Genomic DNA, 13,368 nt, shown 5'->3' on the forward strand with positions numbered 1-13,368 from the left:
CCAAAAAAAAAATGAAGAAAAAAACTGAAATGAGAATAATTATCTATAGCATATAAAGAATAAACACACACATAACAAAATAATTAAAAATTGAAAATAATATGAGATGAATGTTACAAGAAAGTAAATGATAACACCCAAGAAGGAACCTATATTATTAAGTTAAATACTAAAACTAAAAAACATCCAGATGGAAAAAATGCAAACCAAGAAGAAAAATATTATAATATTGCAATGAAGTGAATATAAATAAAGATATGTAAAAAAATTACAATCCCCCCAGTGTTTCATTGAAAGTATCTCAGGTTCTTGCATCAAAGTGGAGATTTTATTTTTCAAGTTTGTTTGTTGAACAGAAGGTTTGATTAACTCACTGGGCAGGTTTCAAAAATTACATACAATACAATTTTCTGCTTAATTATGATTTATGATTTGGTTTCTGTTATCTATGTATGGTAATATCTTTGATTATATGATTATGAAGTTATCCGATTGGTGAGTTATGAACTGGAATATTCGAGTATTGCAAACAAAGTCTCGTATTGAGAAGGCTTTTCACTAATTTCAAATATCTTCTTTCTGGCATCCAACATTAACTTAGACCATTTAACTAGACACGGAAAACATTTAACTAATTAGACTAGTGCTGACATTCAATTACAACAATATATTAATTCCGCAGGATTCGCTCTTAGGCTTTGATTACATTCCATTATTAGTTCACTATAATGTGCAGAGGTCCTAGAACTAGGTGAACCGAAAACTAATTACCGAGAACGAAAACCCAAATGAATTGACAATAAAGTTGATTGGCAACTTGGCTATAATGCGGCTAGTAGATCAAGCGAATGGCTAACTTAACGGCTTCTCTAGTTTTCTTAGATATATATACATATTATTGCTCGATTAGTTGTGGATGCTGATATTCGAAGACCCGTGTCTGAGTGCTACATAAGTATTTGTCTTTCAAAACGTTACAATACAATATTTTTCATTTATAATATATATATCCGATGTATTCCATACGTGTCTGAGGGTATAACACATTACAAACTAACATAATTATGTATATATTTAAATAGTTTATATTTATATTTATATATCGTATGGTGGTTTTTGTTATGAAGGCCCAGTTGATGTAACTAACTATAACCCCAGAGGCAGTCCAGAAAAAGTATTCAAATGGATGTACACAATTTGAGCGCTGTACGTGAAAAAGGAGAGAGGGTTCTCGACCTGCTATAAGTACATATGGCGTATATAGTTTCTATAGATAGTCCTGCTATTGTGTCGTTGTATGTATATAGTCCTGCCTGATCTGCCTTATCTGCAAAGACCAAAGTCCGTCTGAGTCGGTTTAAAAGAGACGTCTCTAGAGTTTGACGTCCTTGAGTTGGGCTCTCAAAAGGATCCTCTGAAACACTTTGGCAAACGAAACATTTCATAGCATACTTTTTGGGGCCCTGAGAAGAGAGATCAAAGTACTCGAGATCGCAGTGTTTTTTTTTAACCTAAAAGTGTTTGGATTTGTTTGGAAAGGTTTGGAGGATTGTGTGAGCCTAATATTTTTCAGTGGATTTCAAGTGTTGTGGTTGCTACTGTGGTTGGATAGTGGTGGTGGCTGTGGCTGTGGTGTTCCGCTGATCCGCTCTATAACTGTCCGTGGCTATAGTCTATATAGTATATATCTTGCTCATGGTCGTGTGCCTAAAAGAACAAAAGAGAAACAACATTGAAGTAGCCGACCAGGAGGAAGAGACTGTCGGGAGTGACGAATTTAAGCGTTCGACTCCTTCAGATTTTGCAAACGTGCCAATTGATTTGAGTCCAATTCCTCGGGTATGCTAGCTCGCCCACCGACCACCTGCTTGGGCGCCTCAATATCCTCCTCGCCAGCTGCCGGGCCAGAGCCAGTCTCTCCCGGCTCTCCATTCACGTCCAAGTCATGGGACTGCTCGCCTCCTCCCCCACCGCCCCCTCCCGATCCCGATCCTGCTCCCGCGAAGGCATCATCGAAGTTGGCATCGAAATTGGCCTCGAAGTTCGCCTCAAATCCCGTGGATCCGTCACCTCCGCCGCTGGACTCGCCCTTGGCCTTCTCGTTGAACGGATCATCGGCTTCCTGGAGGGCAGGAACGGTCTCCGAATCGGTGCCCTCGGAGAAGGACTGTTGGTCCTCTGCATCACAGGATGGATACTCGGTCAGTGTTATGCTCACCACAGGCCTCGGCCCACCCCGATTACCTTCTTTGGCCGCAGCCGGAGCCGGAGCGGTCTGGGGCGATGGCGATACCTTGGCCAGCGGCTTGGGCGCCACATCTGGCTTCTTGGCAGACGCCTCCGCCTCCTTGGACGGCTTCTCGGGCTTCTCGTCCTTGGCCTTCTCCGTATCCGTATCCTTATCGGACTGGGAATCGCTCTCTCCTACTGGTGGGAAAGATTTATCGGCACCGTCTTCAACCATGGGGGTTGCAGCGGTAACTATTATTTGTGCCATACCTAAGTTCAGGGTGTTAGCGGTGCTAGCCGCCGCCCCCTTCTCCCCCTTACTAATCCCCGGACCCGGCGTCGGTCCGCCCGCCTGCGGCAGCTGGGGCGGCGGCAGAGACGGTGGCGGCTGACCGTCGTCACTTAGATCGTCCTGGAAAAGGGACAATAATCAAGATTAGCACTTAAAAATTTTAAAATTTAAATTAATAAAAGGAAGCAGTAGTATTAATAAGTGACTTTGCATTTTTTAAAAAGTGTTAACGATTTTAATTGCTTTTTTAAAATTTATAATGAATATATGTACATTTTTTACAACTTTCTAGAAAAGTATCCTTTTTTAAAGGATATTCCATAAATCCTAACTTTTTAAAAATATCAAAGACACTTTCGTTTTCAAAACCGAACTATTTAATTCTTAAAGAAAATATATAAATGGCAATATTTTACCTCCATGCCAGGCTCTTGGATGAGTACTGAGTATGCGTTAAAAATAAATGAGAAAGTAATCGTTTTCTTAGTCAACAATCGTATTTAAGGTTAAATATGTCTTAAATAATTACAATTTATTGATCAAATAGTTATAGAGCGGTGAGTTGGAAACCAAAACAAATATAGGATTAAGTCAAGGCAGCCTTGGAACGAGAACTATCTAGGTACACGATAGAGATTCAGAATTTAAAATTCAACAAAAAATTAAAAAGCAAGAAAGAAACTCATAATTTGCATAAATTTGCATAACTAAGGATACAATTAATCAGATTTGGTTTTCAGGGCACAAACATGCGGGAATATAGGATGAAAACTAGGGGATTTCATAAATATTATTCAGTTTCCAGTCTGATAACTACAGGGGTATATATGGAAACCGATTGAATTGATATTTGATATATGGTATTTATATACAAAGATGGGGGCCGTCAGTTTTTATTATGGTATATATTTGAATATTTTAAAGAGAAAACCCTCAAATGGATTATATTATTGAGTATATTTTTTATAGAATTTCTAAATACCAAGAAGAAAGGCTCAGTTTAAACATTAAACAGAGATTAAGAGGATTTATAGTCATGCTCTCAAAGTTTTGGAAATTGAAAATATTTCCCTAAACTAGAGTTACTGAATCAAGAATCAAGAAGGTGAAAAGTTCGGGGGGCAAAGATAAAGAGAATTTTGTTTTTTAGATAATTTAGTAAATTACCCTTATTGGCAGTTGTTTGGCTTGGATTGTTGCCTTAAATGACACAAAGACACAATTACACGGAGAGAAAAAGAGAGTAAAAGTAGCCAATGCAAAACAGCAATGAAATAAATACGTGATATTTAGACAAACTAATAACCAATTAAAGCATTTGAATGCAATTAAATTGAAAATTCAGTGCGACACACACACACAGACATTAAATCTTTATAATTAATTAATTGAGAAATAGTAAGCTGCAAAAAGAAAGATATCGAAGATGAGCAAATAACGGTAACACGACACGACACTTGGTTAACAATCATCCTAAAGATAGAGAACACTGTAAAAAACGTAGGACATTTCTTCGGTTGCGGTTTTGGTTTTTTTCGGAGAATTGCGAAGTCTTTTGAAGGCGAGATTAGACAAATTAGCACATTAACGGAGAGCAGAGGAGAATAGTTACAGTGATGGTGGTTTTTGGTGGTAACATTTTTTTTTTGGTGGTTAGTGGTTAAGTGGTGGTAGTAGTGGTACAAGTGGTTAGTAGTTACACGAGCTGCACTTTTGGAGAATAGGTTTACCTCTAGAGAATATAGAAGCAGGTATAACAATACTTTTGATTGAAATTTTTCTTTTTTTTCTTTTGTTTTTTTTTGACAGTGAAGTTTGAAAAAGTATACAAATGTTTGGTACTAGAGGAATTCATATTGAGTGATAGATTGTATAATATAGAGAGATATTGAAAGGGGAAACAAAAGACCAGGTTGTAGGCGGCCTTGGAAGAATTAAAAATTTACCTGGCGGAGGCATGCTCGGGGCAGCCGCACCGTTTGGATACACACCGCTATCCTCATCTGTCAAGAAAAAGAGATTATTGTTATCACTTTCAAAAACTAATTCAACATTTATTTAAATGTTAATATATATACATATGTATGAGAACAACTTAACAAAAAACCAAAATAATCAATACTTTTTACCAAACCAAAAAGCAAAAACATAATAATAAAATAACCATAATAAAATAAGGAAATATTTCCAAAGACATGGCGTGGGGATAAAAAGGGGCCCCGATTTCAGATTTTATTAGGAGCTTCCCATAAAATTTGGAAAAAAGTTATTTTATTAGATTTTGACTAAAATGAAAATTTGACCAAAAATCTAAAAAATTTAATGTTCTTAGATTTTGATGCAGATTTATAGAGAATCGATCTACGAATCATTTAAGGTACTCCTCTTAAGAATCGGATCAATATTGCCAAAGATATAGACTTCGCAGTGATCCATATTGTGGCCCCAAGCTGTTTTGTGTATTTTTGTAGGGGACCCTCCAGAAAATTTGACCAAAAGTCTAAAAAATTGAATGCTCTTAGATTTTGATGCAGATTTATGGAGAATCGATCTACGAATCGTTTAAGGTACTCCAATCAAGAATCGGATGAATATTGCCAAAGATATAGACTTCGCAGTGAGCCATATTGTGGCCCCAAGCTGTTTTGTGCATTTTTGAAGGGGACCCTCCAGAAAATCTGACCAAAAATCTTAAAAATTTAGTGTTCTTAGATTTTGATGCAGATTTATGGAGAATCGATCTACGAATCGTTTAAGGTACTCCTCTTAAGAATCGGATGAATATTGCCAAAGATATAGCCTTCGCAGTGAGCCATATCGGGCCCCAAGCTGTTTTGTCTATTTTTGTAGGGGACCCACCAGAAAATTTGACCAAAAATCTAAATAATTTAATGTTCTTAGATTTTGATGTAGATTTATGGAGAATCAATCTACGAATCGTTTAAGGTACTCCAATCAAGAATCGGATAAATATTGCCAAAGATATAGCCTTCGAAGTGAGCCATATTGTGGCCCCAAGCTGTTTTCTGTATTTTTGTAGGGGACCCTCCAGAAAATTTGACCAAAAATCTGAACAAATTTAATGTTCTTAGATTTTGGCGCAGATTTATGGAGAATCGATCTACAAATCGTTTAAGGTACACCTTCTAAAAATCGGATCAATATTTCCAAAGATATGAACTTCGCAGTGAGCTATATTGTGGCCCCAAGCTGTTTTGTGTATTTTTGAAGGGGACCCTCCAGAAAATTTGAGATAAAATTTAAAAAATTGAATGTTCTTAGATTTGGATGCACATTTATGGAAATTCGATCTACAAATCGTTTAAGGTACTCCTCGTAAGAATCGGATAAATATTGCCAAAGATATAGCCTTCGAAGTGAGCCATATTGTGGCCCCAAGCCCCAAAGTGTATTTTTGTAGGGGACCCTCCAGAAAATTTGACCAAAAATCTAAAAAATTGAATGTTATTAGATTTTGATGCAGATTTATGGAGAATCGATCTACGAATCGTTAAGATACTCTTTTTAAGAATCGGATGAATGTGGCCAAAGATATAATCTTTCCTGGGGGTCCAAAACGTGGCTTCAAACCTTTTAAAGGTTTTTGAGATTTAATTTTAAAATAATGTTAAAAAGTGTTTGTCTTTAGATTTAGATTTGTAATTGTGGGGAATCTATATATCGAATGGTTATCGAAAAACCAAAACATATTTATGATAAACTTATAGAAACTTAAAATAACACGTCAGTGACTTATAAAACAAACATTAAAAAAAAATATTTGGCAAAAACATTTTTTGAATGTTCCTTCACTCACCTGCCGTGTCCTGGGAGCCGAACATGTCCTCGGTAAGCTCCAGCTCCAGCTCATGGGCATACTCTGGCGGCAGTGCCGGGGCAGGGGGCAGGGCAAAGGTCGGCGCCGCAGTGGGCGGGGGTGACTCGTCGCCGCCCTCGCTGAGCGGCTCGCCCATCTCGTCGCACTCCTCGACGACCAGCGATGGGAAGTTGCCGAACCGCCCGTCCAGCTCTCCCTCCCACCAGCCGTCGTCGACGCCGTGGGCGGTCTTGGTGATGATCTTGATCTTGTCGCCCTCCTCGAAGGTCAGCTCGTCCTCGGCGGTGGCGTCGTAGTCGTAGAGCGCGATGCACCATTCCACGTCCGACTTGGGGCGCTTCTGGGGCGCCATGATGACCGAGACCTGGTCGGGCGATTGCATCGAGTCCACCGTCTGATCTTCATTGTCAACAGTATAATCGACAGATGAGAATGAGATTTGAGAGCGCAATTGATTGCCTGAAGTACCATTAAAGGCGCTGCCGGCCGTCTCCTGGTCGATGTCCAGATAATTGTGGGGCACGTAGCCCTCCTCGCCTCGGTAGTTCCTGGCCCGCAGCCAACCGTCGCCGTCGCCCTCGCCGACCACCTCGAGCTGCTCATTTTCGACGATGGTGAGCTCGTCGGGATTCTGGGCCTGCAGGGAGAACAAGAACATCATTAGCAACGTTTCTAGGCCCATTCTGGGTCACACCATTACCGTATAGCTGTAGAGTGCAGTGCACTTAAAGATGGCCTCCTTGGGCTCGGGTACAATGGGCTCGTCCTTGTCGTCTTCCTCCTCGCCACCCCAATTGACCTCGGTGGGGTCATCCCAGCCGCCGCCTCCCATCATGGAGGAGGTGGAGGCAGCAGCTGCGGCTGCACTAGAGGATGCTGCCGCAGCAGCCGGACGCTCCTCGGGCTCATCATCGCTGTCGCTGAAGGTGCGATCCCGGGACAACTGCTGCTCCGTCTTGGGCTTGGCCTGAGCCTGTGATTGGGCCTGGGTTTGGGTCTGAGTGTCCTCCTTGTCGCTGTCGTAGAAGGAGTCGGAGCTGGGGTTCTCGCCCTGCCCGGAGGCATCGGTACGCATCGAAATGGAACTGGCCGAGCGGGTCAGCTCCTGCACACCCATGATCTCCGCCTCCTGGACCCACTCGTCCACATTGATGCCACCATCGCGGAGACACTGCAGACAGGCCTCTGCCTTGGCCTTCTCCGTCTCGGAGCGACGGATCTGGTCGCGGAACTCCTCGATCTTGGTGTCCAGATCGGGCCCGTTGGGATCGTTTGGATCGGTGCGTTGTCCAGAGTCCCGCAGCGACTGGCACAAGGCCAGCTTCTTGGCATTCTCCCTGATGGAGGCATTCTCCTTCACCACCCTGCCGGCCAAGTTCTTGGCCTCCTTGGTCAGCGTCTCGGCAGCGGAATCGTGCTCGGTGGTCACCTTGCGGACCGGATCGTTGTCACAGGCCTCGAAGTCGTACTGAATGTGCTGCTTGAGAACCGGATAGAAGAGGTAGCAGCACTGCAGGTTGTACTCCCGGGTGAGCTGCTGAGCCTGGTCTCTGATCTTCCCGAAGCTGTTCTGCGTAGCCGAGCAGGTGAGCAGCTCTGTGCGTCTGAAATTAAATTATTTATTTAATTTCGAATTATTTTCTTTTTAATCAATGAACTATAGTGTTTTTAGGGCCCCGAAAGATAAGAGCTTTGCTTTATCTTATCACGAAAATTTGGACCCAAACAATAGAATAATCCCCAAAGAATTTTTAATTTTGTAATCACGTTTTCGATACACATTTTTTTTGGGGGATTTAGGTAAAAAATAATAAAAAATTGGGGTGAATAATAAAATTGTTCACAAATTTTAACTTTTGGGATTGATGTTTTTTTTTCAAAATCCGAAATAGACTTTAAAGTTTAAGCAAAGCCAAAGTGTTTTAAATTTTAAGACCAAGTCTCACCCCATCAACATCAGGTACTCGGCCACCCTCTCGAAGACATAGTTCTCCATGGTGGTCATCGTGGTCTGCAGATCGACGGTAAAGTAACGATTCTGATGAGCATTGGCTGCGGCCAGGCTGAGAATATAATCATTCCTTGCCCCGGAGGACTTCTCCTCCAGCAACTCCTTGCGTGAGGTGACTCGGGCACTATTCTTCTGCAGCGAGGTGATCGACTGGAAGAAGGAGCCCTTCTTTTTCTTCAGTTTCTCCTCAATGTCCCTTGCCTTGTCGCGAACATCGTGGGCACAGTGCTCCTCGTCAAAGTACGACTTCTTGGTTTTGTCCACATCCCCGACACTCAGGTGGAGTTCCTTCTGGACGTTTACAATTCCGGATAGAGAGCGCTTGGCAATGGCCAGCTTGTAGTCCCGCAGGACCTTGGCCTCGTCGGCGATCTGCTGCTGGAACACCTCGATAGCAGCCAAGCGGGCACGGGCCAGTTTTTCATTTTCCTCAAGGACTGTGCGCCAAACACTCCACATGTTCCTAAAAGATCCAAATATTAAAAAATAGAATAAATGAGTGGATTATGAGTACTAACCATCGCTCCTCCATGCCGTCCATCTTAATATCTGGTATATTGGGTATTTTCTTGTTGAGATACTGGGATGAGATCTTTAGCAAGGCTTCACTGTACGACTTCTCAATGGCCGAGCGCTTGATGGTGAACTGACGGATGTCCTCCAACAAGTCGCACTCATGCTGGTTCTTCAACTGCAGCTTGGCCACCTGCTCCGTGTGCAAATTCTTAAGGAATTTCACATAGTTACCCTGGATATTAAAAAAATATATAATATTTAATTAATAAAGTCAAAGTCTTAATGGATATTTTGGTGAGATCCTTACCTTACGCGGCGGTGGCTGCATCTTGGGATTTATACTCTTTACTGGCTACCGGGTCTCTAAGGTTTTTCGCTTATTTTACAAGCAAATCCGTTTAATTCAAGCTCCGATTAGATAGCCTTACATTACCTCTAGAAGCTAAAAATAATTCAGACTAAATGAGACAACATTAAGGCGAAATAGATGAGGTTCCTTAAGACCATTTTAATAAGAAAAGTTTATTTTTAGACGTTTTGTGTGGGTGTGTGATGGTACAAGTGGGTGGTTGGTGGGGTGGCTACCATTGGTCTCAAGCCATTAATGGATTCGCTACGCAGCCAGGGAAAACTTATGTAACCAAAAAGAAATGCAATGATATTTGGCCAAAAACTTTACACTAAAAGCCTGAGAATACTTGAAGCTATATTTAGACTGATTTTAGCTGAAAAATGTTCACTGTCCAAAGCCCACGCAGCAGCCCCTGTTTTTTTTTTTCTGCGTATCGATTTCTCTGGCCCCCAGACTAGCTTAGATTTGATATTTGGCTTTAAGGAATAACGGTATTCAAATCACTTGGCTAACACTTTTCTTGGCCATCGCCGGGAGTTGCTTTCGGGGTTAATCTATACTTTTTATGGCTCTTATCTTGAACTTTTTCCTTCGAATTGGACAATTTTCTTGGAGTCCCAAGACCGTTGCTTACTTATCGATTTCGATTTTCACGTCGTTTGTGTGGGGAATTTTCACATGAACCGTTAACTGCTGCTGCGCTGCTGCTGCGCAGAAGTGAGAGCGCAAGAGAGAAAAACCAGCCAGAGATGCCGAGAGAGAGGTTTTCTACTTTCATTCATAGAGTCAAGTGCCGTTAATAAAAAAAAAGGAAAAACGTTAACAAGCACATGCGCCCCCGAGGGTGGGTATTTTGTTTTTAGCCCGTCAGCTGCTTGATAACACAGACTCTTCAACCGTAACGGCACTTCAATTGGCTATCAGGAACCCAACTGCCTTCCAAACCGAAATAATATGATATTGACACCCGGCCGACCGTCGACTGGTGCCAAAAATATATGCGTTGGCATGGTAATACACATATGCTGCCCTATCGAAGTGGTTTAATTGATAACTTCTGATATTGGCCAAGAAGTTTGAAATGATAAGATTTTGCCACCTGCGCGGAAAGGTAGGCAATGGAAATATGGAATCTAGCGATGTTTAGTATTTTTAGAGTTGCCAACCAAAAGAAAATCCATAATATTTTTAGTTTTAGGCAAAATCAAATTTATTTTATTTTCAAAATAGGAAAATATTTCATGAAAATTAATTATTAAAATTTGAAAAGGCATTGCCAGCACAAAACTTTGCCGGTAAATTGGTAGTACCGTTTCAGCTTTTAAGAAAAATACCAAAATCCCCCGCACAGCCTACTATCAGTATGTTTTGTTGTTGTTTTTCCAAATAAACCTTTAGCCCAGGAAATGGCCACGAAGCTAAATGTAAACATCCGCACTCTGCTGGCCAACTGCGAGGACCTGGCCAAGAGCGAGCACAACTTCTGGCGGCTGCAGAAGTTCATCAAGTCCTTGGACACAATGCTCGACGAACTGGAGGCCATGGACGACCCGCAGAGTGCTCAGCGGATACCGGGCTACTTGGAACGGTTGAAGGCGTTGAAGGCGGCCACAGGATACACCCAGCCAGCCGGGGCGGCCAACACAAACTCCTCTTCCCAACGGGAGTTTGGCGAGAATGCCTTAAAGGAAGTCCGCCAGCTGCAGAACACAAAGCATCACAATGATCTGCGAAAGGAACTATTACAGGGTAGGAATTAATAGCAATTCCTGAATATCTAGATAACCAAGTCTTATTACCATTTTAGAGGGCGATGCCCTACGTCGACGCCGAGCCCAGGATGAGGGCTCAAGTCCCGGCAACACCAGCATTCCCAGCTCATCCACTGACTTGACTGAAGCCGCCAAGTATTACACGAACGCCCAGGAGAAGATCACGGAGCATATGCTGTCGCTGACGCGGAATCTCAAGGAGCAGACCGAAACGGCCAATCGTATCATCCGCCGGGACACCGAGGTGGTTTCTCGCTCATCTGGGATGGCCGAACGCAATATTAACTCACTAAGCAAGGAGGCTGACAAGCTGGAGCAGCATTCGAAGAAGGCCTACAAATGTTGGCTCTGGCTAATGATTGTCTTTGTAATTGTCACATTTATAGGTGAGTCATGTCGAGGAAGTACCTGGAATTTCTTGAAAGGTCTCCAAGCTTCAGAGTACGTCAGTTGGGAACTAATTCTGCCAGTCAGCTTCTTACTAATTTAATTAATTTCCCCACTTTTAAATGAAAAAACACAAAAATATTGATCTGGTTGGGTTGCTAAACGAGTTCTTTCCTTAATTATTTTAAGAATTTGTAATCTTCCCCTCAGAAAACAAGTTTCATCTGACTCAGGCTTAATTAGTTCGATTTATTGCACATTCTAATGGGTTTATTAACCTCGTTTTTTGAATTACAGGCATGGTTCTCTTTATGAAGATTATGAAAAAGAAGAAAACGTAGACGGGATACTACTTCAACCAAAAACCAAGTACCAAGATTATGTTCTAAGCAAGCTGCTATTCCGATCGTTCCACTACCGAGTTCAAGAGGTTATCCAGAAAAAGGCCCCCTCATATAAACGATCGAAAGCCGCCCAGCGATTTATTTATGAATAGTTTATGTACAAGCGAAAGCGATTAAATTGTGGTGTTGTTGAGCATATTGGGTCTTTATCTGTTAAGTCTATTCGGCTGCTATGAGCTCGGTAACTCCGTTTTTGGTGATCAGCTGCAGCAGTGATCCGGTTTTTGGTCGTTCCTGGTTTTGGGTCCACTTCTGGAAGAGTCCAGCCACCTCAGTCAGGGGTGTCCAGGTGCCAAAGTCCGCCTCTGGCATCCACTTGCGGTTCATTGGGGTATCCAGAGTGACGGGCAGGATGGAGACGGCCAGGGAGTTGGCTGGCAGACCAGACTTATCGCCGCCCAGGGAACGGGTGAGCTGGTGGACAGCTGCCTTGGCCATGCCGTAGCCAATCATGCCAGGGGTGCCCTCCAGAGCGGGCTTGGCGCCAGTGAGTGCCAGCAGACCGCCCTCCTTCAGGTATTGAGCAGCCACGGCAGCGGATATGGCCGAGGTCCATACACTTTGCTTCCACATGAGGTCGGCGTTCTTGGCCAGATCCTTCTTGGCATTGCCGCCGGCCCATCCTCCAGCCACGCAGATCACAGCGTCCAGTTTCTGGCCATTGAGGGATTCCCCGACCTTGGCGACCACCTCAGTCTCCTGGTCCACCCATGCGGCATCGCGTGGCACCACAACGCTCACATCAGCCTTCTCGTTCTCCGACAAATCAATGCTGCCCACCCACTGGCCGATGGAGTTTCCAGATGAAGGTTGGGGAAAACAATGGTTAATGAGTGGCAACTACCAGGTGAAAGGGAAACTCACATAATTGTTGGCTTTGAAGTGATCAACGCAGGCTGATCCCAAGGCTCCCTTGCCGCCGTAAATGAAGACTCGACCCGCGGACATGATACGTGCTGCCAGTTTGAAAGCTAAACTCGGTTTGATCTCAAGAAATGCGAAAAAATTCCAAAGTGACTCAAAGAGCTTGGAGTGCAGATGGGGTTTTGAAACCAGTTCTACCGGAAAGTGCAGGAGAATTCAATTTGCAAACTTGAAAAAGCTTGGCTCTCAGAAGAAACGGCAGCAACAAGTGGAAAATCAATAACCGCGATATGGCCACTCTGAGAACCGCGATGTGTTGGTATTTTTTGCCAGTTGGTATTTCACAGCTGATGGCGGGCATCTCTATTCGGTGGCTAATTTTTGAAAAGGAAAATGCGAACCGGTTAAATGGAAAACCTAAAAGAAATCAGAAAAAAACACCTAAGAAGATACAAAAAATGTAGAAAACATTATAAAACCATAGTTTATATTCATTTTGTGGCAGCTTAAGCTCCAAGTTTCTGTTTAACCCTAAACGCAAAATCAAAACAACAACAAAGGAAATTTTCTCTTAGAGAGCGAACCGGTTATGCATTTAGGAAAACGTACCACCAAATTCCCATCAAAACACCAAAATAAAAGTACCAAAATAATTATTAATGTATTTAATTCTCACAATTTAAAACCATAATATATTTTAGAA

General features: G+C 42.5%; 3 protein-coding genes across 17 annotated transcripts; 1 reads left to right on the forward strand and 2 right to left on the reverse strand.

Moving 5' to 3' along the window:
• Window positions 1-306: 306 nt before the first annotated feature.
• Window positions 307-9,988, reverse strand: nwk (nervous wreck). 14 transcript variants are annotated; one of them, XM_017234055.3, is made up of 13 exons: window positions 9,873-9,986; window positions 9,194-9,328; window positions 8,889-9,118; window positions 8,306-8,833; window positions 7,060-7,963; window positions 6,828-6,996; window positions 6,339-6,758; window positions 4,468-4,524; window positions 2,938-2,963; window positions 2,500-2,641; window positions 2,245-2,424; window positions 1,814-2,178; window positions 307-1,707 (listed from the first exon to the last, which is right to left on the reverse strand). In XM_017234055.3, the coding sequence occupies exons 2-13, from the start codon at window positions 9,212-9,214 to the stop codon at window positions 1,651-1,653; spliced, it is 3,099 nt and encodes a 1,032-aa protein (XP_017089544.1). In that variant the 5' UTR covers window positions 9,215-9,328; window positions 9,873-9,986; the 3' UTR covers window positions 307-1,650. The 14 variants fall into 14 exon arrangements, with proteins under 14 accessions (XP_017089544.1, XP_017089538.2, XP_017089539.2 ...); XM_017234049.2 differs by adding an exon at window positions 3,689-3,721 and having other exon boundaries at window positions 1,814-2,641; window positions 9,873-9,988; XM_017234050.2 differs by adding an exon at window positions 3,689-3,721 and having other exon boundaries at window positions 1,814-2,427; window positions 6,339-6,996; window positions 9,873-9,987.
• Use1 (Vesicle transport protein Use1) lies at window positions 7,815-11,937 on the forward strand. Of its 2 annotated transcripts, none has more exons than XM_017234058.3 (4): window positions 7,815-7,945; window positions 10,637-10,987; window positions 11,046-11,396; window positions 11,695-11,937. In XM_017234058.3, the coding sequence occupies exons 2-4, from the start codon at window positions 10,645-10,647 to the stop codon at window positions 11,736-11,738; spliced, it is 738 nt and encodes a 245-aa protein (XP_017089547.2). In that variant the 5' UTR covers window positions 7,815-7,945; window positions 10,637-10,644; the 3' UTR covers window positions 11,739-11,937. The 2 variants fall into 2 exon arrangements, with proteins under 2 accessions (XP_017089547.2, XP_070136299.1); XM_070280198.1 differs by lacking the exon at window positions 7,815-7,945 and adding an exon at window positions 10,063-10,082.
• On the reverse strand, window positions 11,854-12,929 carry Dhpr (dihydropteridine reductase). The gene is made up of 2 exons (XM_017234059.3): window positions 12,666-12,929; window positions 11,854-12,584 (listed from the first exon to the last, which is right to left on the reverse strand). Exons 1-2 carry the CDS (start codon window positions 12,747-12,749, stop codon window positions 11,961-11,963), a joined length of 708 nt encoding a protein of 235 aa, XP_017089548.2. The 5' UTR covers window positions 12,750-12,929; the 3' UTR covers window positions 11,854-11,960.
• Window positions 12,930-13,368: the final 439 nt, after the last annotated feature.

The sequence above is a fragment of the Drosophila bipectinata genome, chromosome 3L (genome assembly GCF_030179905.1).
Source record: "Drosophila bipectinata strain 14024-0381.07 chromosome 3L, DbipHiC1v2, whole genome shotgun sequence".
In the NCBI taxonomy this organism is placed as follows: domain Eukaryota; kingdom Metazoa; phylum Arthropoda; class Insecta; order Diptera; family Drosophilidae; genus Drosophila; species Drosophila bipectinata.

Coding starts and splice junctions, on each gene's coding strand:
- nwk (XM_017234043.3), bottom strand. CDS start 9,214: ATGCAGCCACCGCCGCGTAAG. Junction 9,119..9,193: donor TGCAGCCACCGCCGCGTAAG/GTAAGGATCTCA, acceptor TTTAATATCCAG/GGTAACTATGTGAAATTCCT. Junction 3,722..4,467: donor CCCGAGCATGCCTCCGCCAG/GTAAATTTTTAA, acceptor GTGTCATTTAAG/GCAACAATCCAAGCCAAACA.
- Use1 (XM_017234058.3), top strand. CDS start 10,645: ATGGCCACGAAGCTAAATGTAAACATCCGCACTCTGCTGGCCAACTGC. Junction 10,988..11,045: donor GCGAAAGGAACTATTACAGG/GTAGGAATTAAT, acceptor TTACCATTTTAG/AGGGCGATGCCCTACGTCGA. Junction 11,397..11,694: donor TGTAATTGTCACATTTATAG/GTGAGTCATGTC, acceptor TTTGAATTACAG/GCATGGTTCTCTTTATGAAG.
- Dhpr (XM_017234059.3), bottom strand. CDS start 12,749: ATGTCCGCGGGTCGAGTCTTCATTTACGGCGGCAAGGGAGCCTTGGGA. Junction 12,585..12,665: donor ACTTCAAAGCCAACAATTAT/GTGAGTTTCCCT, acceptor TCCATCGGCCAG/TGGGTGGGCAGCATTGATTT.